The 24,840-nt window shown below is 41.4% G+C and overlaps 1 protein-coding gene across 1 annotated transcript in view; it reads right to left on the bottom strand.

The window, feature by feature from the left end:
* Positions 1–24,840, bottom strand: part of LOC140200768 (protein diaphanous homolog 3-like) — a 560,350-nt gene that overhangs the window by 242,180 nt on the left and 293,330 nt on the right. Inside the window, exon 21 of the mRNA XM_072264370.1 lies at positions 12,559–12,798. Coding sequence (XP_072120471.1) covers positions 12,559–12,798 — 240 coding nt within the window. The remainder of the gene's footprint in view (positions 1–12,558; positions 12,799–24,840) is intronic.

Here is a 24,840-nt window from a genome sequence, read left to right as displayed (position 1 = left end):
AAACTTCGAAAGAAAAATCAGAAGATATGCCTGTCTGGGCTGAACGCTTAGAACATGCGTTGATGGCTCTCGGCAAGAAAATAGATAATAACACTTCTGAGATGAAGCTGTTTCGACAGAGTTTTCAGTTCGTAGAGGAAAATATTATTCCTTGAATTCTGAGCTTAGAGTCGAACCGTCTGATAGCGGATATTTCAGCCCACTTGGAACAGTCTCAACGTAAGATTATTGATTTGGAAGCAAAATCTCGTCGGAATAACATTCAAATTGTTGGACTGAAGGAAGGATCTGAGAGTGGGGATTTATTGGACTATTTTGCTAATTTGTTTCAATCTCTGTTTCTGGATATTCTACCTCAGCCTCCCAATATTGAAAGAGCGCATAGAATTTTCACTTTGAAATCTCAAGATCCGAATAAACCAAGGTCAGTTTTGGTCAGTTTTCTTCATTTCGAAGTTAGAGACCAAATCATAAAATATGCAAGGAAACACAGAGTTTTTAAATTCATGGGTTCCGAGATTCGTTTTTATGAAGACTATCCACGGGAAGTTATGGAACAGCAGTTCAAACTCGTTCCAGCTATGAAGATAGCCCATGATAAGGGATTATTCCCATCACTTCGCTATCCAGCCCGATTAAAATTATTTCCTAAAGATTGGACTCGTGTTTTTTTTGGATCCCAAAGCGGCATTGGATTATGTTAATTCTATTTTGGAGGTGGCCGAGGTTTGAATGGTATTAGGTCTGCTGAATAATTTTCTGAAAGAAAACAAGCTTTGAAGATTTCTGATATGTTGAGGATATTCTTTGATCGATGGGCCATTTAAAGAAGATGTGAACTTCTTGATTTGACTGATGAATGACTTATCCGAAATCTGTTTGGTATAACTGAGTGAATTAACACAGCGGACAGGTTATTAACTGGTTTGATTATTTGTTTTTATTTTTCCTTTTCTTCATTAATTAAGTGATAGTTTTCATAGTTTATAAAGATTTTTCATATATATATAGCTATATATAGCGAGGAGTGCTTAGTAAATAGATAATTAGTCCCAGTTTTTCTTCTAAAACAGTATTTTTTTTATTGGGCAGTAAGTCAAAGGGATAATGGCGCCGATTTTTCTTCGTTAGAGATTGCATAGACATTTTTCTTTTTGTTTAGGTTTAATTTTATTGTTTTGACGTCTTTGGAGATTGTTTGTGCATTCCCCAGTTTATCTTTAATGATTAAGCATAAACATCTCTTTTTTTCCTCTGCAGGGCTTTCTTATTTTAGGGCCGTGTGTTTTTTTTTGTAAATGGGGGGGGGGGCGGGATTTAAAAAACGATTAAAATCACTGTTTAAATTCAGCAGCTCGCGGAGTTCTGTTTCTTTTTTCTTTTTCTATGGGGACGCATTCCGGCCTATTCCTTTTCTTTGCCGGATTTCTAGCTTTTGGGACAGTGGGAGGATTGGGGGTAGTTTCGAACTATAGGTTTCATTGTCGGATTAATTTCACTTTTCAGTTTTTTTTCTTGTATTTTTTCCCATTACGGAGTTCCAGAGCATGCATGTTTTCTATATGGTTATACTTATCACCGCCACTTTTGATTAGCCCACGTTGGTATGCGTGTATTTATGTGCTAAAAAAAATACTTTATGGTAGTTAAACAGATAAACGCTATTAGTTGGAACGTACATGGCTGGAATCACCCTATTAAGCGAAAGAAGACCTTTTAAATTATTAATCGATTCCAACCCGATATAATTTTTGCTCAAGAAATGCATATCAGAACGGGTGATCAAAATAGATTTTTTTAAACATGGAAGAGCCTTCAATATCATGTCACTTGTCAAAATAAAGCAAAGGGAGTATGTATTTTTATTAAATCTAATATTTTATTTATCCAAGAAGACATTGTGTCATTGTACTAATGGTAGATTTTTAATTGTCAAAGGAACAATTTCTAATAGAAAAATTGTCCTGGTTAATCTATATGGACCTAATGTAGATGATCCTTCTTTTTTAAAAAACGTATTTGGCTTATTGCCAGATTTAAATGGATATATGTTATTAATGGGTGGTGATTTTAACTGTTGCTTAAATCCTTTGATTGACAAGAGTTTGACCAATCATTGGCTTCCGAGTTGTTCAGCATCGCTTATTAACTTTTTTAATTGATTATGGTTTGATCGAAACCTGGAGACATCTACATCCTAATGACACAGATTATTCCTTTTATTCACATGTTCACAAAAGTATTCAAGAATCGATTATTTTATAGCTGATTTCCGATTTTTGTCCAAAGTCCAGAAATGTGAATATGACGCCATCGTTGTTTCGGATCATGCGCCTTTAAGCTTAGCTTTTGAATTGAATTATGTCAGTACTGCAAACTTGCGTTTTCCAGAAAATTTATTACAAAGTTCGGACTTCATCAAATTTATTGAGATTCAGTTAAAGGATTTTTTCTTTTTAACAATACGGGAGATGTGTCGAAATTGATTATATGGGATACATTTAAAGCATATTTACAAGGTCAGATAATCTCCTATTTAGCTAAGCTTAAGAAACAGACAAAAAGAGTTAGATAAGCTTTCAAAACAAATTAAAGACTTGGATAACATTTATGCAGTCTCTCCTAACATTGATTTATTTAAACAAAGGGTTGAACTTCAATCACAATATAATTTACTATTAACTTATCCTATTGAAAGAAATTTGCTTAAGTTGAAAAGTCAATTTTATGTGTTTGGAGATAAAAATAATAAGCTATTAGCATCCCAATTAAAGGCAGCTAGAGCTAAAAGACAAATTTTAAAAATTCGTAAGGGAGACGGTAGTTTAGCTTGTAATTATGAAGATATTAATAACATTTTTCAAGACTTTTACAGTGAACTTTATAAATCTGTTTCCAGCTAATCCTTCTAAAATGCATACCTTTTTATAAAAGATTGATTTTCCTAGAATATCTGTTGAAGATCAACAAACTCTTGATATTCCTATTACTGAAAAAGAAATTCAGAAAGCTATTCTTTCAATGCAATCTGGTAAAGCTCCTGGATTGAATGTTTTTCTGTAGGATTTTATAAAAAATTTGAAAAATTGCTTTCTCCGTATATGTTGGAAACACTTAAAGATTCTTTTTTGTTAGGAGAGTTACATCCCACATTTTATGAAGCTTCTATTTCTTTAATTCCTAAGAAGGATAAAGACCCTACTGACTGCGCTTCATATAGACCTATTTCATTATTAAATGTGGATGTTAAAATTCTTTCAAAAATAATGGCTAATCACCTGGAGAATATTCTAGCCAAAATTATTTTTCAGGACCAAACAGGTTTTATAAAAGGCCGTTATTCCTTCTCTAATACTCAGAGACTGTTAAATGTTATATACTCATCCCTTTCTAAGACTCCCCAATGTGTTGTTTCTCTTGATGCTGAAAAGGCATTTGATAGAGTTGAATGGAAATACTTATTTAACGTTTTTGAGAAATTCAACTTTGGTACTAATTTTAATATGTGGATTAGAATGATATATGAAAGCCCTATTGCTACTGTTATTACTAATAATTGCAGATCTTTTTTTTGACTTCCGCGGGGTACGAAACAAGGATGTCCGTTAAGTCCCCTGTTATTTAATTTGGTGTTTGAACCCTTGGCTATTGCACTTCGTGAAGCTAAAGATATCCACAGAATTTCCATAAATGGGACTATTCATAAGATCTCCCTTTATGCTGATGATCTCTTAGTTTAAGTTTCGAATCCTGAAGAATCCATTCCTAGTTTATTGAAATTATTAAATGGATTTGGAAAATTTTCGGGGTATAAACTAAACCTTTATAAAAGTGAATTATTTCCTCTAAATGATTCTGCTTCTATATATGATGACATTCCTTTTAAAGTTACGGACTCTTTAAAGTATTTAGGTATTATTATCACTAAAAATTACAGAGACCTTTATAGAGCTAATTTGGTTCCTTTAGTGGATTTTATGAAGCAATTATTTTGTAGATGGAATCCACTTACACTTTTGTTAGCTGGCCAAATTCATGCAGTTAAAATGATGATTTTACCAGAACTTTTAAATGTATTTCAAAATACTCCTATTTTTTTTAACTAGGAAGTTTTTTGATCAGGTTGATTGTATTATTTCATCTTTTGTTTGGAATAATAAAAGACCAAGAATTGGAAAATATTATTTACAAAAAATAAAAAAGGATGGAGGTCTTGCTCTGCCTAATTTAAGAATGTATTATTGGGCTGTTAATATACATTATGTGTGTTCTTCGTTATATTGAACTGATAAAAATGAACCACCACCTTGGGTTGATTTGGAATTGAAAGCTGTGAAACAATTTTACTTAACTTCGTTATTAGGAGCTTCTTTACCTGTACAATTAGCCAAAACTTCTAATCTAAATTTATATCCTATGATAAAGCAGTCATTACGAATTTGGTACCAGTTTCGTAATTTTTTTAATCTCAAAAAATTTAACCTTCTTAGTTTAATTTATCGAAATTATTTATTTAAACCTTCACTAAGAGATCCTACCTTTTCTCTTTGGAGAAATAAAGGAGTCTATTCCTTCATGGATCTGTTCCAAGAAGGTCGATTGATGACTTTTGAGAAGTTAGTAACTAAATACTCTCTCTCATACTCACGTCTTGCAATATCTTCAGGTCAGACATTTCTTACAAGAATATTCAAGTAATTTTCCATATATACAAGATTCTGACCTGTTAGACATTATTTTAAAAATGAATCCTTTAGTGAAAGGCTTTATTGGGAAAATTTATAATTTACTATTACAACAGTACAACTATCCTTTACTTAAGATTAAGCAAGATTGGGAATGAGAGCTTAACATGACCTTGATAACAGAGGATTGGTTGCGAATTTTCAAGTTGGTTGACTCTTCTTTGACTTGTGCCAGTCACTGTTAAATTCCATTGAAAATTGTACATCGTTACTATTTGACAAAGGAGAGACTATCTAAAATATTTCCTAATGTTGATAGTCAGTGTGATAGATGTGAAACTGAAACAGCTACATTGACACATATGTTTTGGTCGTGTTCTGTATTGAAACAGTATTGGAAATCTATTTTCTCTACAATTTCTAAAGCTTTAAAAATTAATTTACAACCTAATAAATTGACAGTTTTGTTCGGTATAATCCCTCAATATATTCATGGTATTTCTATATCAGACCAACATGTAATTGCATTTGTTACATTATTGGCCAGAAGGGCTATTTTATTGAAATGGAAAGATGCCTCTGCTCCCACTTTGATACAATGGTTCTCTCAGGTGATGTTATGTCTTAGTTTGGAGAAAATCAGAAGTCGAACTTTTGATCCTTGATTTGACTTTGAGAAAAGGTGGGGTTCTTTTGCCCGCTACTATCATTTGATTTGAGTTAATTAAGATGGTTCCCTTCTGATTCTTGTTTAAATGGATTTGAGTTGGCAGATTGATGTTTTTCTTTTATTGAAGCTTGTATGGCGTATAGCTCCGGGGTTGTGCTCCCAATGGGTTTTTTTTTGGGGGGGGGGTTTGTTAGTAGGGTTTTTTTGTTTTAGTTAGTAGGGTTTCTTTTTTCCAAAAAAAATAGTTTTAACATTTTATTTTTTCTTATTATTATTGATATATTGTTTAGCTTTGTTAATCAGTTATTTGATAATTTAATTTCTCATTGTACATATTGACATGTTGACTTGATTACTTTAATGTATTTTTTGTTGATCTTCAATAATAATTAATAAAAAATGATTTAAAAATGAAAATGAAGAGTGATACAGTGCTTATAATTTGGCCTTTTTTGACACTGATCAACAGAAAAATTCTTTTGTATCAAAAGTGAAAACAGTTCTTTACAAAGTGATCTGAATTAATTACAGATATAAACACAAAACAAATAACTGCATAGGTATTCACCCCTTTAACATGACACATCAAATCATCACTGGTGCAGCCAATTGGTTTTAGAAGTCGCATAATTAGTTAAATGAAGATCACCATGTGCAGTCAAGGTGTTTCAATTGATTGTAATAAAAATACACCTGTATCTGGAAGGTCCAGCTGTTGGTGAGTCAGTATCCAGCCAAAAACTACACCAACACAAATGAACACTCCAAGCAACTCCACAAAAAAGGTTATTGAGAAGCACAAGTTGGGAGATGGATACAAGAAAATGTCCAAGTCACTGAATATTCCTTGGAGTACAGTTAAGTCAATCATCAAGAAATGGAAAGAATATGGCACAGCTGTAAATCTGCCTAGAGCAGGCCATCCTCAAAAACTGAGTGATCATGCAAGAAAGGGACTAGTGAGGGAGGCCACCAAGAGACTTATGACAACTCTGGAGGTGTTACAAGCTTCAGTGGCTGAGATGGGAGAGTGACAAAAGAGAAAGCCACTGTTGAAAAAAACTCACATGAAATCTTGGCTAGAGTTTACCAGAAGCCATGTGAGAGACTCTGAACTCAGCAAGAAGGTTCTATAGAATGATGAAACCAAAATTGAGCTTTTTGGCCATCAGACTAAACACTATGTTTGGCGTAAGCCAAACAGCGCACATCATCGAAAATACACTATCCTCACTGTGAAGCATGGTGGTGGCTGCATCATATTTCACTGCAGCGGGCTCTGGAAGGCCTGTGAAGGCAGAGGGCAAGATGACTGCAGCCAAATACAGCCGAATCCTGGAGGAAAACCTGACGCAGTCTGTGAGAGAACTGCAGCTTAGGAGAAGATTTGTTTTCCAAAAAGACAATGATCCCAAGCACAAAGCCAACGCTACACAGGAATGGCTTAAAAAAAATAAAGTTAATGTCCTGGCGTAGCCAAGTCAGAGTCCAGAGCTCAATCCAATTGGGACTTTATGGCTGGAATTGAAAAGGGCTGCTCACTCATGATCCCTATGCAATCTGACAGAGCTTGAGCAGTTTTTTTAAAAGAAGAATGGAGAAAAATTGCAGCGCCCAGATGTGCGAAGCTGATGGAGACCTATCCCCACAGATTGCTGCCAAAGGTGTATCTTCTAAATACCGACTTGAAGAGGGCGAATACTTATGCAATCAATTACTTTGTGTTTGATATTTGTGATTAATTTAGATTGCTTTGTAGAGATCTGTTTTCACTTTGACACAAGAGTCTTTTTCTGTTGATCAGTGACCCAAAAAAAAAACCAAGTTAAATCTACTGTGATTCAATGTTGTAAAATAATAAAACATGAAAACTTCCAAGAGCAGTGAATAGTTCTTATAGGCACTGTATATGTACCATTTTAATGGAACATCAACTGTTGATGAAAGCTGATGAACCTTTCCACCTAGGTGGAGAAATTCCTTTCATTAGGATAGAGGTTACAAGATGAAGATGTTAAGAAGATAAATTTTACATTTAATTCTTATATATCCTTTGTCTATTTCTCTCACTCCTTTTTTCTTTCTAAAACCCTCTATACAATAAATTCACCCATGAAAATTCACACCTAATCTTAGTCTCACATATTTATATCTGTGGTAAACCATATATATGTTGTGACTGGGTTAACTGTCTGGACACGCCCCTCTACTGACTGCCCCTGTGGCTCCTCCCACAGATTTCTTAATAAAAGTGTTTCACCTTGCCCCTCCCCCTCAGTCCGGGGCAGACACTCACCATGGAGGTCGTATTGTACAGTGAATAAAAGCCTTTCAATATTTTACCGAACCTCAGTCTTTTGGAGTTATTGAAGGTGCTTCAATTTTATTTGCTGTACATTTCAAAGCATGGAACATGCACTGAGACCTGACAAGTTAGCCCTCGATCCGCAAACGCCTGAAGCTGGAAATGCTTTCGAACTCTGGCTGGCCTGAGTCGAAGCATACCTAGAGATTAAAGCGACCAACCTTGTAGTGAAGCGCAGAGTTCTACTCTCCAGGGTCAGTCCACAGGTCTATTCGCTGATCAGAGACCAGCCGAGCTACGACGGCATGATGAGCGTCCTCAAAGGCCAATACCTGCGGCCAATAAACAGCGTCTATGCTCGGCACCGCTTAGCGACAAGGCAACAACGGCCCGGGGAATCAAGTGCTGAGTTCGTCCAGGCCCTATGGACACTCGTGTGAGCCTGCAATTGCCAGGAGCTGACAGCAGCGCAGCATGCAGAACTCCTAGTGAGGGACGCCTTCATCATGGGGACCAGGTCAGTGTATGTGCGCCGGCGGCTGTTGGAAAAAGCTGATCTTACCTTAAGTTCGGCGATCGAGCTGGCCGATACACTGGAGGCCGCTCTGCATAACTCTGAGGCTCTCCAGGCACGCAATCCCCCAATGGTCTTGTGGGCGCCACAGACCCTGCAACCCGCCGGCGAATCGACCTCAGCTGCCGCCAGTCGCGAGTCTGCGAAGTGCTACTTCTGCGGACTGGAGAAGCACCCCCGGAAACGCTGCGCGGCCCGACAAGCTACCTGCTCCAGCTGCGGAAAGAAGGGCCACTTCGCCAATGTCTGTAAGTCCAAACTGCGAGCGGGATTGAGCAACGCCACGTGCAAGACGTGGGGGTCGCCATCTTGCCTGCTGCCATCTTCCCTGCACGCCGCCACCACGTGCGAGACATGGAGGTGGCCATCTCCCACCACCTATGACCAACGGGTGCTCACGGGGCACCCCACCATGCCGGACCAAGACAGCAACTCAACCCTGGCCTCCGTGACCCTCGACCAAAGCGCTCCTCACCAGCTCGCAAGGTCAATGATGGACATCCTGGTGGAGGGGCGTAGGACAAGCTGCCTGTTTGACACAGGCTGCACGGAGAGTTTTATCCACCCGGACACGGTGCAGCATTGCGGATTCGCGATACGGCCGGTAAGTCAGAGGGTCACCATGGCTTCCGGGTCGCATACAACAGACATCCGGGGGGTCGGGGGGTTGTGTAGCGACACTAGTGGTGCAGGGCACAGAACATCGAGACTTTACGTTACTGGTCATGCCTCAACTGTGTGCCCCTGTGCTATTGGGGCTAGACTTCCAGAGCCACCTGAAAAGCGTGACATTGGAGTATGATGGGCCCCTCCCACCAATTACTGTCGTAAATCCCCAGTTTTGTAGGGATACGTCACATACCCCACTACTGACCACATACACACACCGACACACACATCCCACCCAACACCATGCCAACTGCCGCACCACCGACACCACTTGCGGCCTCTCCACCCTCAAGATCCCTCCCCCACCGTTGTTCGCTAACCTGGCCCCCGACTGTAAACCTGTGGCAACTAAAAGCAGAAGGTGCAACGCGGGGGACAGAGCCTTCATTAAGTCGGAGGTGCAGTGGCTGTTCAGGGAGGGGGTCATTGAGGCAAGCACAAGTCCTTGGAGGGTGCAGGTGGTTTTTGTTCGGAACGGGGAGAAGAATAGGATGGTCGTGGACTATAGCCAGACCATCAATAGGTTCACGCAGCTTAACGCGTACCCTCTACCCCACATCGCGGATATAGTCAATCAGATAGCACAGTACAAGGTGTACTCGACCATCAGCTCCCCATCCGCAGGGAGGACTGCACTTACACCGCCTTCGAGGCGGACGGCAGGCTTTATCAATTCCTGCGTATCCCCTTCAGTGTTACGAATGGTGTATCTGTCTTCCAGAGGGCAATGGACCGGATGGTGGACCAGTGCCAACTGAAGGCCACGTTCCCATATTCGGATAACATCACCATCTGCGGTTACAACTGGCAGGATCACGACAACAACCTCCAAAAATTTCTCCAAGCGGCCAAAGCCTTCACCCGACTTGCTATCCTTGGGTGTGTCGTGGAGAATGAAGTCATTGGCCCTGACGCCGACCGTATGCGCCCCCTGTTGGAACTCCCTCTTCCCAATACCCTCAGAGCCCTCAAAAGGTGCCTGGGCTTCTTTTCATTATTACGCCCAAAGGGTCTCTAACTACGCAGACAAGGCCTGCCCCCTGGTCAAGTCCACCACATGCCCCCTGGTCAAGTCCACCACATTCCCCCTCTCAGCTGAGGCCCACGCGGCCTTCAGTCACATAAAAGGGGATGTTGCCAAAGCAGCAATGCATGCAGTGGATGAGTCCGTTCCCTTCCAAGTAGTGAGTGATGCCTCTGACTTCACGCTGGCTGCTACCCTCAACCAGGCGGGAAGACCAGTGGCGTTCTTCTCCCGTACTCTTCACAGCCCTGAACTTCGGCACTCCGCAGTGGAGAAAGAGGCCCAGGCCACAGTGGAAGCTATTAGGCACTGGAGGCACTATCTCGCCAGCAAAAGGTTCACTCTGCTAACTGACCAACGCTCAGTTGCATTCATGTTTAGTAACCAACAGCGGGGCAAAATCAAAAACAATAAAATTCTGAGGTGCAGAATCGAACTCTCCACCTACAACTATGACATCATGTACAGGCCTGGGAAGCTCAACGAGCCCTCCGATGCCCTATCCCAGGGAACGTGCGCCAGCGCGCAGATCAACCGGCTATAAGTCCTACATGTAGATCTTTGCCACCCGGGGGTCACCCGGCTTTTCCACTTCGTGAAAGCCCGGAACCTGCCTTACTCCCTTGAGGAGATCGGGACGATGACCAGGGACTGCCAAGTCTGCACAGAGTGCAAACCGCACTTCTACTGACCCAAAAAGGCACAACTCATCAAGGCCACCCGCCCCTTTGAATGACTGAGTGTTGACTTAAGGGCCACCCTTCCCTCCACCGCCACAATGTGTACTTTCTTATGTTATCGACGAGTACTCGCAGTTCCCCTTCACCATCCCCTGCCCCGACACCACTACCATGTCAGTTATAAAAGCCCTGCGCAAGCTCTTCACTCTGTTCGGATACCCATGCTATATCCACAGTGACAGAGGGTCCTCATTTATGAGTGACGAGCTGCGCCAATACCTACTGGCTAGGGGAATTGAAACTAGTAGGACCACGAGCTATAATCCCCGGGGGAATGGACAGGTGGAGAAGGAGAATGGCACAGTGTGGAAAGCCACACTCTTAGCCCTCAGGTCAAAGGGATTGCCAGTCTCTCGCTGGCAGGAGGTCCTTCCCGAGACACTCCACTCCATCCGCTCCCTGTTATGCACGGTCACCAATGTCACCCCTCATGAGCGGCTCTTTTCATTTCCCAGAAAGTCGACCACTGGGACCACCCTACCAACTTGGCTGACGTCCCCGGGGCCAGTGCTGCTCCGGAAACATGCGAGGAGCAATAAATACTCCCCGATGGTCGAGAGGGTTCACGTACTTCATGTGAACCCTCAGTATGCCTATGTGGTTTTACCTGATGGGTGGGAGGACACAGTCTCCATCCGCGACCTGGCGCCTGCAGGAGAACCGGGCGCCTACCCTGAGCACTCCGTGGTGACTATTGACCCTGTACCCACCGATATATGTACCAACGAGACACTGCGCACTCCAAAGCCTACACAGACACCACACGACACTCCCATATCGGGCGCGACGCACACACACGAGGGATTACCGACGCCTAACGTGCTGGCACCTCAAGTCAGGCCGGAGCCAGCACAACTGCTGTCGCCGATGTAATCACCACTGGTGCTACGTAGATCACAGTGACAGACTCGACCGCCTGATAGACTTGACCTGTAAATATACTTGTTTTAAGTATTGTCAGTCACTTCACCCCGTGGGACTCTTTTTTAAAATAATGAGGGGTGAATGGGGTAAATCATATATATATGTTGTAACTGGGTTAACTGTCTGGACACGCCCCTCTGCTGACTGCCCCTGTGGCTCCTCCCACAGACCCTGAATAAAGGTGTTTCGCCCTGCTCCTCCCCCTCAGTCTGGGGGCAGACACTCACCATGGAGGTCGTATTGTACAGCGAATAAAAGCCTTTCAGTATTTTACCCAACCTCAGTCTTTTGGAGTTATTGAAGGTGCTTCAATATCTCAATCACTTCATCTCGCTGGTTAAAAATACACTATGTATAATGTTCACTGAGATTGTAAGTACTCTGTGATTTTAATACACAAATATCACTTTGCACTACCATTGAGGATAATGTTTTGGAGAGAAAAGTGCATGTGGAAGCCCTCGTTACACATTAGTATTTTTTGTAAACATGAACACTTGTAAATATCCCTTTGAAAAGGAATTACTTATGCAGTACAAAACAGGATTATAGCTTTTTCATATTTCACAATGTGCCTCCTCTCAGAGCAAATACACTCTTATAATCTCACTATTTTCCTGCAACTTATTCTCTTACTTCGCCATAAACATAACCCTCCCAAAACCTATGGCTCAATCACAATCCTCTTACAACCCATCTACACTAAAGAATTTTTTACTGTAGCAATTAAGCTACCAGAACATCTTTGGAATACAACTGGAAAGCAAAGCACCAGGACAACACTCATATGGTCACATAGGAAACATATAAATTGAATGCAGACAGGAAAGGAAGTGAAGCAGCAATGTTGTCTACTGCTTCACTGTGCCATCCCATAATTTACTGACCTGACACATTTACTGTACATGTTGTTGCATTTCAGAAGTTCCTCAGTTTAGTTCAGATTTAAACTGAGCCATGGACTCACCTTGCACAGGAAGGTGATGTTGAAGCCATACGTTTGAGCATTACGAGACCCAGCATTCATGTAGTTTCCAATCAACAACACCAGCTCCAGCATCTTGCCAAAGTTCTTGCTCTTCTTTATCTCCTCACATGCAGTAGTGACAGCCATAATGTCAGGTTTGATGTTATTCACCTGCTCTTCAAACTGAAGCTTGAATAAAAGAGCATTCAGTCGTGGACGCAGCTTCTTGATGCTGCTCATCTGATCAGAAAGGGAAAAAAACAGACATACCTTCTGAGTTAGCTTCAGAACAAATGAATCTAATCGTAGTTTATCCACTAGTGTTAGCAATCTGCAGTAGAAATTTATATTTTAAATTTGAGATAAATGAGTGCAGGAGGAAAAGACACTTGGGGAAGCAATTGAAATTCAATTTGTGGAGGAAATACCAACAGCTTATTTTACAATGAACTAGTGTAGAAGTAATAAAAGACACAAACCAACTATAGATCAATTCAGTCAGCCAAAACACTAAATCATATGAAAGTAATATGTGTTTATGACCCAGAGTAACAAAGCAATCAGAGAAGGGCGACATGGTAAACCTACTGGGTTATAAAGAGTTATTGTTGAGCTGGGAAAGAAAGGTTTTTACTGACTGGATATAATTAAACAGGACATTGCTAATACAGAAATACAAAAGAATAAAGTTAATTATTTCAAATCAGGCAAAGTTTGAGCCTAAACTTAAATTTATAGCCTTCATTGAGAAAAGCTGGAGGGTTATAGTAGAACAGTCCAAACCATTAAATATATATTCACAGCCAGCCAGGGAAATGCAGGTTTAAACTTCCTTTAACTCAGCTGAAATAAGGCAATCAACAGTTTATTATGAGTCATGCTATGCTTATTTTTATCTGATGTTGAGTCCTACTCTCTGCTATGTTCTCCCACATTAATTGCATTCCTTTTCAAACCGTGTTTATTAAAGACACATAGGAATCATGTTTCACATTTCCCATTAAAGGCTCACCATCCTTCAGGTTTGCTGTAGAATTGGTTGAAGTTCATTGGAAGGATAGGAGAGTACATACAAAACTCAATCAGAGTTTAGATAAGCAATATGGCCTTTCATCTGAACTCTTTTCATTGATCCAATTCACAAACACTGTTGGATTTCCAAATTAACATGAGCTGAAAGATAGGGTTTGCAGATGGCAGTGAAAGAGGATTTGAATTAAGAAAGCCATGTCAAGGGTCTTGCCCCTGCTTCCAACTCTCCAAACAGAAATACCTAGGAAATCTTAGCCATGATCAGAGAACTCAACCCAACCATCAACCACCAGGGTACAAATCTTCTGAACTATGCCCACCAATATGGGACTTAATGGATGTTGTCTAGGCTGCTCTACTTTTGAATACTATCTTTGTCCTAGATGCTTCAGCCCAGGAAAATAGACTCACAAACTTCATGTGCTTCATCCTCTGTCAAAATCTTCTAAGCTTTAATGAAGTTATCATTCATTCTTGTAAACTTCAGCAAGTATGAAGCAATACACACAACCTCTCCTCATCGATAATCACTATGTTCCACCAATTCCAAATATATTTGTCCACAGGTAGGGAGGCTAAACCTGCATCCAGTGTTCCACGTGCAGTTACACAAGATCTTACAACTTTTCACACAATTACCTTAATCTTATACACAAACCATAAATAACTAAGAAAACAATCTGTTGTCTTCCCAATTTCTTGTCATGTTCATTTCTCCTTCTTTGACTGTCCATTAGTTTCAAAATTGGCTAGCTTCCATTTCAATTCAGTGATGAGACCAATGTGGGAACTGTAAACTCTGCTACAGGAGGGACAGGAGATACTTGACAGAGCAAGAAAGGTCTGCTTGGACAAACTCTTCTCCTATGTACATGGGACTTCTGTCTGCCCTTGATAATAGATGAGTCCATCCTATTTGTTCCTTCTCCATGTTAAATCGCCATAACTGATAATAAGTTTGATTCATAATCATAAATCAAAAGGGATGCTATATTTTTTCAAAAATGCTTCAAGAAAACCTTTCAATCATTTCCTCTGTCCACCTAATACTCTTATTCCAATGGACATAAAATAAAGAATCTGTTATACGATCTAGTCAGGTATATGAGTGATATCAGAATTAATTTAATATAATTAAGGTCCCAGTGCAGGGAAAGAAGATTGACGTTGGCTTTCTTATTCTGCCCATTGGATTTCTCTCCAATACTTTAGCATCCAGGTTTCAGAGGGGAAGGGATGACCACAAGCTTAAAGTTTAGATCTTAAAGTATTCATTTTCTCAGATGTTAAAAGATTATGCTGGCACATTTAAGGTGGTGACTTCATCATTCTTACGTACAGGTATTTCATAACTTCATTCTTGAAAAGTCATATCCTTAGTATCTCAAGAACTTTAAATATAATAATAGTACTCTCTAAGTTCCAATGAATGGAACTTTCATTTGTGCATCATTGCTCAAAATTTAACTGCTTCCAGGAAGAATTTTAGCTTATTTGTGGAAAGCCCAAAACATGCATTCTAAGGACAAATGTCCAGAGCTGGTCATTGCACCATGGACTAGTCAAACTAAGGCTTTGTGCAGTGGCAGATCTACTTGTAATTTCAATTATTTCTCTGAATCATTTATTTATTATCTCTCACACCTGTACATCAGCATTGTTTATTCTGTTTATGCTGTTATCTTTTGTCAATGGATGGAAAGAAGAGCAGCCAGAGGTATCCACATGGTCACAGGAGTGCAAACTCCATAGAGCCAGCAATTACGATCAGGTTTGAACTCAGGTCCCTGGGGCTGAAAGATAACAACACTAAATGCTATGCCACCATTGTGCCCAAGACCAACATTCCAAAGCTACTATTAATAATTTTCTGAATCTGTCTCTATGCAGCTGCTTACAAATAACTTAATATGACCCAGTATAGAATCTTATTAATCACAACCTGCTAATTTGAGTACCTTCCCATTATCTTTGTCTATTGGTACCAAATATACTTATCGTAGTTGAACACTAAAGATAGGTAAGCTCAAACGTACAGCACTTGGTGGGACATCACCCAGGCAAAGTTCTCATAGAGTTGTAGAAAACTACAGCAAATAGGCTCTTCTGCATTTCACGAGTTACAAGCCTCCAGTCAGAGAGGCAACCATCCACTAACACTCTCTAGCTTCTCCCACAAAGCTTATGTCTAATCCAATTTACTACCTCATCTTGAATACCAAGCGACTAAACCTTCTTGACCAACCTCCCATGCGGAAGATTGTCAAATGCCTCACTGAAGTCCATATAGACAACATCAATTGCCTTGCCTTTGTCAACTTTCCTGGTAAATTCCTCGAAAAACTCTATATAAGTGTGGTTAGACACAACCTACCACAGACAAAACCATGCAGACTATTCCATATCAGTCCCTGTCCACCAAAATACTCATATATCCAATCACTTAAGATACCTTTGAATAACTTTCCCACGACTGATGTCAAGCTCACTGGCCTATAATTTCCTGGTTTATTTTTAGAGCCTTTCTTAAAGAGCGGAACAGCATTAGCTATCCTCCAATCCTCCAGAAGCTCCAGAAGCAATCAGATGATTTAAGTATCTCTGCTGGGACCCTGGCAATTTCTGCAGTTTCCTCCCACACGGTCCAAGGGATCACTTTGTCAGGCCCTGGGGCCTTGTCCACCTGAATTTGCCTCAAGATGTCACGCGCCTCCTCCTCTGTAATCTGTATAGAATCTATGACATCGCTGCTGCTTTGTCTCACTTCTATAGATTCTGTGCCTGTATCTCGAGTAAATACAGATGCAAAGAAACTCACTTAACATCTCTTTGGCTCCATGCACATTAGAACTCCAGTGAACCAATTTTGTCCCTTACAATTCTTTTACTCTTAACATATCCGTAGAAGCCCTTAGGGTTCTCTTTCACCTTCTCTGCTAGGGCAACCTCATGACTCCTTTTAGCCCTCCTGATTAAGTGTTTCTTAAATGTTCTAATGCACTTCTTATACTCCATAAGCTCCTCATATGTGAAAAGTTAAAATCACCTGCTATTAGAAACCCCATGTTTCTTGCAGAAGTCTGCGATCTCTCTGCAAATTTGTTTCTCTAAATCTCACAGACTGTTGGTTGGGTGGTCTACAACAGAGCCCCATTTGCAGAGTCATACCCTTCTTATTCCTCAGTTCCATCCCTAAAGCCTCACTAGACAAGCTCTACATTCAGTTCTGACTGAGCACTGCATTACATTTTCCCTGACTAGTAACGCCATCTCTCTCCCCTTCATCCCCCCCTCTCTATCATATCTAAAACAACGAAACCCCGGAATATTGAGCTGCCAGTCCAGCCCCTCCTGTGACCAAGTCTTACTAATGGTTCATCTGCAGCTGTCTGGATGGAGTCCCCAGCCATATCATTAGGTTGTGTGCAGATCATCTGCCAAGGTATTTTCAGACATATGTAACCTCTCCCTGCTTCACTCTAAGGTTCCCAGCTACTTTAAGAAGACCACTGTCATATTGGTACCAAAGTAAAATAAGGTAACATGCTTGAATGCGTCAAGAAACTGATCATGGCACACAATAACTCCAGTCTCCCATACAACCTCGACCAACTGCAATTCATCTTCAGCCAAAATAAGTCCACAGCACCCACCACCTCCCTGACCCTACACTTATCTCTGGAGTATCTGGACACCCATGTAAACTGCTGTCTATTGAATTCAGTCCCAAATTTCCAAGCAAATTTATCTCCAAACTCCTAGACCTGGGACTCAGCAACTCCCTTTATAACAGGATCCTTGAATTCCTGACTAACAGACCACAATCAGCAATGATAGGCAGCAAACACCTCCACCAGGATTATCCTGAACGCTGGTGCCCTTCAACCCCTGACTTTACTCATTATACACTCACAATTGGTGGCCAGATTCTCCATTGACAAGTTTGCAGATAACACAATAAGTGGGTCAAATTTCAAATGAGTTGGAGTACAGGAAAGAGATAGACAGCATAGTAGCATGGTTTTCCTCAATTTCAGCTGGTCATTTATTCATGAAAAGTGGCAGGGAGGTGATGGTGTAATACAACCTTCTGTTCACATTATTGATGTGGAGCAAGAGGGCTAAGAGATTCAAATTTCTAAGAATGAACTTCACAATAGCCTGTCCTGGTCCAACTATGATGATGCTCTAGCCAAAAAGAGAATAGTAGCGCTTTTCCTTCCTTAGGAAGCTAAACAAATTCAGCACACCCCCTTTAACGTTCACCAATTTTTACAGGTACACCATAGAAAACATCTGATCCAGTTGCATCATGGCTTGGTATGACAACTGCTCTGTCCAAGACCACAAAAAACTGCAGAGTTGTGAACAGTTGTGGACACAACTCAGTACATTATGATAACCAGCCTCTCCTCCATGGTCTACATTTCTTGCTGCCTCAACAAAGAACAAACAATCTCAAACCCCACTCCACCCCAGACATTCTCTCTTCTCCACCCCTCTCCCATCAGATAGAAGACACAAAGGCCTGGAAATATGCTCCACCAGGCTCAAAGAAAGCTGTTCTTAAAGAATGATCCAATATTATGATAAGATGGACTTTTGACCTTACAATTTACCTCATGTTGGCCTTCACATCTTGTTGTCTACTGTACCTGCAATGTACTTTCTCTGAAACACTTGATTCTACATTCTGTTATTGCTTTTGCCTTGTTCTACCTCAATGTGCTGATACTGATGCATAAATAAGTTCTTTATGGTATCTTGGTACATTTGACAACAATAAAGTGATTTACCATTTAGTTTCATGAAATATTGCTCTGGGAATATCAGAAAACCACTTTAAGAACTCATTCTCTGGATTACTTTTCCACTTTGATTCATCCAATCTGAATGAAGATTCATGTCCCAATGATGAATGAATGATCTTTACTAAAACCTGTCAATTTCTAGAATAAAAGCAACACACATAAAAGTTGCTGGTGAACGCAGCAGGCCAGGCAGCATCTCTAGGAAGAGGTGCAGTCGACGTTTCAGGCTGAGACCCTTTGTCAGGACTAACTGAAGGAAGAGTGAGTAAGGGATTTGAAGTTGGAGGGGGAGGGGGAGATCCAAAATGATAGGAGAAGACAGGAGGGGGAGGGATGGAGCAAAAAGCTGGACAGGTGATTGGCAAAAGGGGATACGAGAGGATCATGAGACAGGAGGTCCAGGAAGAAAGACAAGGGGGGGGGGACCCAGAGGATGGGCAAGGGGTATATTCAGAGAGACAGAGGGAGAAAAAGAGCGAGAGAAAGCATGTGTGTATAAAAATAAGTAACAGATGGGGTACGAGGGGGAGGTGGGGCATTAGCGGAAGTTAGAGAAGTCGATGTTCATGCCATCAGGTTGGAGGCTACCCAGACGGAATATAAGGTGTTGTTCCTCCAACCTGAGTGTGGCTTCATCTTTACAGTAGAGGAGGCCATGGATAGACATGTCAGAATGGGAATGGGATGTGGAATTAAAATGTGTGGCCACTGGGAGATCCTGCTTTCTCTGGCAGACAGAGCGTAGGTGTTCAGCAAAGCGGTCTCCCAGTCTGCGTCGGGTCTCGCCAATATATAAAAGGCCACATCGGGAGCACCGGACGCAGTATATCACCCCAGTCGACTCACAGGTGAAGTGTTGCCTCACCTGGAAGGACTGTTTGGGGCCCTGAATCAAATTTCTCTCTCCAAGAGCATTAATGATATTTTGAACTCCTGTTGGCTATTCCAACACCTTGACTATCTGAACTGGTCCTGCTTTCTGATCTTCTTATTAAAGATCATTCCTTCTTTGGGCACTTATATATTTATATATATTGTGAGAGCTACCAAATCCAGAGACCCTCACTCTTCCAGTTCCATTTTATTATTGCTATCTCAACATTGTTTGATTTTGGTCACTATGCTTTTCTGAGTATTAGATTAAATACCTCTATATCTTCCAGTATCAGATGTTTATCTGCATATTTTCTTGTGTCATTAAATTACTGTTAAAATGCCCCCATCACACTCTCCCTATCATTAACCAAGTTGGAGCAGAACAGACAGCATCTATGGAGGGAAATGTCCAGTCGACATCTTGGAATTGCTTTTATTATTGTCAAATATACCAAGACACAGTGAAAATCCTGTCTTGCATTGTGTTCATACAGATCAAATTATTAAACAGTGCATTGAGTCAGAATGAGGTAAAACAATAACAATGCACAATAAAGTGTAAAAGCTACTGAAAACTACCATACAGGTAAATGATGGAGCAGAAGATTATTCTGAGGTAGATGATGAGGTGAAGAGTCAATTTTATCGTACAAGAGTTCTGTTCAAGAGTCTGATAAGAGTGGAATAGAAGCTGCCTATGAGTTTGGTGGTATATGCTTTCAGGCTTTTGCCTCTTCTGCTCCCTGGGAGAGGGAAGAAAAAAGAATGTCCAGTGTGGGTGTGGTGAAGATGGGCCCAGATCAGTGGTGTGTTCTTCATGTGAGATGTGGGAACTCTGAGAGACATCGAATCTCCCTGATAACTACATCTGCATGAAGTGCATGCAGCTGCAATCCTTTCAAACTATGCTGGGAAACAGAAGCTTACAGCTGGATGTCTTATGGTTCATACAGGAGTATGAGGTGATAGATAAGAGTTACAGGGAGATAGTCATCCATAAGTTGCAGGAGGCAGGAGCTGGGAGACTGTCACGAGCGCAGAGAGGGAATAGGACGATGTCACAGAATACTCGTGGCCATTCCCCTTAATATCAAGTATACCGCATAGGGTAATGTTGGCGGGGGCGGGGGCAGGGGGGGTGGTGATTCTACCAAAGGAAAGCCACAGTGACCATGTCTCTGGTACTGAGTCTGCCTTTGTGGCTCAGTAGGGCATGAAAGAGAAGAGAAATGTAGTGGTGATAGGGGTTTCCAAAGTTAGAGAAGCAAACAAATGATTCTGTTGGCATGACAAAGAAAACCAGATGGTATACTGCCTCACTAGATCAGGGATGTCTCGGATCGAGTCCACAGCATTCTGAAGGAGGAGGGAGAGCAGCCAAGCTACACATCAGTACCAACACTAGAGGTAGGGAAGTAGATGAGGTTCTGAAGAGAGAATACAGGAAGCTAGGTTGGAAACTGAAAATCAAGACCTCAAGGATAACAATCTTTGGATTGCTGCTTGTGTCATGCACCAGTGAGGGTAACAATAATCTGTGGGGCTGAGGAATTGTGTAGGGGACAAGATTTCAGGTTCCTGAATACTTGGGATTGCTTCTGAGGAAGGTATGACCCATACAAAAAGGACGGGATACACCTGAACTTGAGGGGGAACAGTATCCTTGCAGGCAGGTTTGCTAGAGCTGTTGGGAAGGGTTTAAGCTAATTTGCCGGGGAATAGGAACCAGACTGACAGGGGAAAAGAAGGGCAATTGATATACAAGTAGATGCAACATGTAGTGCAGGGGTTCCCAACCTGGGACTCATGGACCACTCGGTTAATGGTAGGGGCTCATGGCAGAAAAAAAGGTTGGGTACTCTTGCAGTAGTGAGACTGTGAGGAAGGATAGGCAGCTGATAGAGTAAAAGCGCAGTCAATGGGAAGGGTTGATGTGTGCATTTAAACTAAATAGTGGTGGGGGGTGTGTTCAACAGTTTAGAAAGGTGACAAGGTAAAAGGAAAGGAGTGTGCAGGATGCACTCACAGTGGTTCATCAGCAAGATGGCGCTTGTGAACCACAGTGACATTCTGCAAACTACATAGAGTACTTCTAAATATACCTCTTGAATAATTCTCACTGCAATCTGCAGCATGTAATTTCCCTTTAAGCAATGAACATCTAAATCAATTTAATAATCTATAGATTTCACGATATTGTGAAGGACTCGGCGGACCAGGTACAGCATCTTTAAGTGGGCAAAGGTTCATTGCCATGGTCAGAAGCGAGGCAGGAATGGGGTCTCCAGGCCAGGCTGAAACACAGAGAGCTGTGAACACCCCTCTACCTACAATCTTGTCAGCAAATGTGCAGTGGATGGAGAACATAATTGAGGCCTCATGGACACCCAGGACATGCTTTCTTCTCCCTGTTGTCATCACGAAGAAGGTACAGAAGCCTCAGGACATACACCACCAGGTTCAGAAAGAGTTACTACCCCTCAACTATCAGGCTCTTGAACCAAAGGGGATATCAGCACTCAATTTCACTTGCTCCCATGTTGAAATGTTCCCACAAACCACTTTCACTTTCAAGGATTCTTCATCTCATGTTCTCAATATTTTTTGCATTTTTATTTATTATTATTTTTTCCTTTTGTATTTGCACAGTTTGATGTCTTCTGCACTCTGGTTGAACACCCTGGTTGGGTGGTCCTTCTATGATTCTCTTATGGGTATTATTCTGCAGACTGATTGAACATGCCCAGCAGAAAATGAATCATGGGGTTGTAGATGTGAACATATATTTACTTTGATTATAAAATTTAACTTGAACTTTGAGGATAGGTTATGATCATCTTCATAATAAATAAAAATACAAAAGGATTTAGAATGGGATAAGAATTTCACTTTCAGTAATATGGAGGCAAAATTCCAGTACTTCTGGTAACATGGATGAATACAGGACTGAAGGTGTTATTCCTGAATGCAGGCAGTATATGGAATAAGGTAGATGATTTTGTATAAAAAGGACGCATTACACCTGAACAAGAAGGGGGCCAATATCTTTGCAAGCAGCTTTGTTAGAGCTATTAAGGAGGCTGTAAACTAATTTGGTAGCGGAATGGAAACCGGTGTGATAGGGCCAAGAATAGGACAGTTGGTATGCAACTAGATGCAGTGTGTAGTGAGACCATGAGGAAGGATGATGGGGCAAAATTGCAGTCTGTGGGATGTGCTTAAATGTAACATGGGACAAAATTGAAAAGGGTAGTGAATACAGGACTGAAGGTGTTATATTTGAATGCACGTAGTATACGGAACAAGGTAGCTGATCTTGTGGCGCAATTAGAGATTGGCAGGGATGACGTTGTGGGCATCACTGAGTCGTGGCTGAAAGAAAATCATAGTTGGGAGCCTAACATCCAAGGATACACCTTCAATCAAAAGGACAGGCAAGTAGTCAGGAAAGGTAGGGTGGTTCCGTTGGTAAAAGATTAAATCAAATCCTTAAGAGACTTAATAGTAGGAGCAAAAGCAGAAAATCTTTGTGGGTACAGTTAAGAAACTGCACGAGTAAAAAGACTCCGAACAGTTGCCAGGATATTGCATACAGAGGGCAATGCTGCAATAGTCATATGGAGGACTCAATATGTAGGTAGATTGGAAAAATAAGATCGGTGCTGGATCCCAAGAGAAAGAACCTGGAGAATGTTGATCTAATGGCTTTTCAGAGCAGCCTGTGGTTGAGCCCACGAGGGAAAAGGCAATTCTGGATTGGGTGCTGTGTAATGAACATGTTTTGATTAGGGAGCTTAAGGTAAGGGAACACTTAAGCAGGTAGTGGTTGTAAAATGATAACATTCACCCTGCAGTTTGAGAAGGACTCTACAACTCATGTTCTCCATGTTAGTTAGTTATTAATCAATTATTTTGTATTTGCAAAGACTGCCTTTTTTTGAACATGGGTTATTTTTCATTTTATTTGTGCATATTTTTTCATTGATTCTGTTATACTTCTTTATTCTACCGTGAATGCCTGCAAGAAAATGAATCTCAGGGTAGCATATGGTGATGTATACACACTTTGATAATAAATTTACATTTGAACTTTGAAGATTCCTTTTCTTCAGCCCGCTGACACTTCTGCTAGTATCATCTCTCAGCTTCTCCCTTCTACCTCCTCCCCCCACTTTCCTGCCTCCTCTCCTTCACCTGTATTCACCAATCACCTGCCAACTTCTGCTCCTCTCCCTTTTATCCTGGCTTATACCCTTTCCCCTTCTGGTCCTGATGAAGGGTCTCAGCACGAAACTTTGATAGTCCATTTCCCATCAAAGATGCTGCCTGGGCTCTTCCAGCATCTTGTGTGTGTTGCTGCACGTTTCCAGCACCTGTAGTCACTCGGACATCCTGTTTAACCAAGCTGTCACTGTTTATGATCTCAGGCATTTCTCAGTGGAAGCTGTTGCCAGAGTACATACTGACATTCAGCAGAAAGAACCATGCAAGTATAGGCTACAAAAACCTTGATTCTGCTGTTTATTGCCAATTAAAAGCTAAATTCCCCCCCCCACCCCTCTCTAGCTATCCATCCCATAGGATGATGATAGTTCCTTTCAGACAGTTAGTGGGGTTTGATAGGATACCCCACTCCTCAGAAATGAACAGCGTGTGCGTGAGTGGATTTTAGGTGAGTAGAGGGTTGCACAGGTCCAGACCCATCCTCTCGACATCCCCTCCCAGATCCAGCGGCATGGTGGGGTCCAAGACGGCTGGGGGGAGTTCTGGCCAGACTATGCTTCGATGCAAGGGATGCCCTTTCTGCACTTCACGGCATGTGTTTGCTAGATGGCCGTTGACCCTACGAGAGGGTTCATCTGCCCTTTGACAGGTCTTGTTTTTCGTCCTGCAGGGCGTCTAGCCACCCTCCTCACCAGGCAAGCCTGGTGGGGGAGCCGATTTAGTCGCCGACCACCTGACCATGTGACAGGTAGTACTGGGTTACATGGTACCAGTAGCACTCAGACATGTGACCTGACCTGAAAAAAGCTAAATTATCAAACACAGAAAGGCATTACGAAGCCATTGAACTTACCAAATGGTACTTATGAAACTTGAGATGGAATATTAACAAGATGAGAGCTATTTAGTTGGAATGAAATTGGCTCAAAGTTAGGAAGCAGCGAGTGGTGATTGAAGGGTGTTTCTGTGAATGGAGGCCAATGATTCGTGATTTGTCACAGAGTTTAGTGCTGAGACTATTCATTACCTATACGAATGATTTGGATGCGAAAGCACTAAATAGTAAAGAAGGTTATTGTAGATTACAGAGGGATTTTGATCATTTAGGAAAGTGGGCCAAGAAGTGACAAATGGATTTCAGTATAGATAAGTGTGAGAAGATTAATTTTAAAAAGTCAAGACCATAAAGACCATAAGACAAAGGAGCAGAAGTCGGCCATTCGGCCCATCAAGTCTGCTCGGTGATTTTAGCATGAGCTGATCCATTCTCCCATTTAGTCCCACTCCTCCGCCTTCTCACCATAACCTTTGATGCCCTGGCTACTCAGATACCTATCAA

The sequence above is a fragment of the Mobula birostris genome, chromosome 7 (assembly GCF_030028105.1).
Source record: "Mobula birostris isolate sMobBir1 chromosome 7, sMobBir1.hap1, whole genome shotgun sequence".
Taxonomy (NCBI): domain Eukaryota; kingdom Metazoa; phylum Chordata; class Chondrichthyes; order Myliobatiformes; family Myliobatidae; genus Mobula; species Mobula birostris.
The sequence above is the reverse complement of the archived record's forward strand: the minus strand, read 5'-3'. Positions and strand labels throughout refer to the sequence as shown.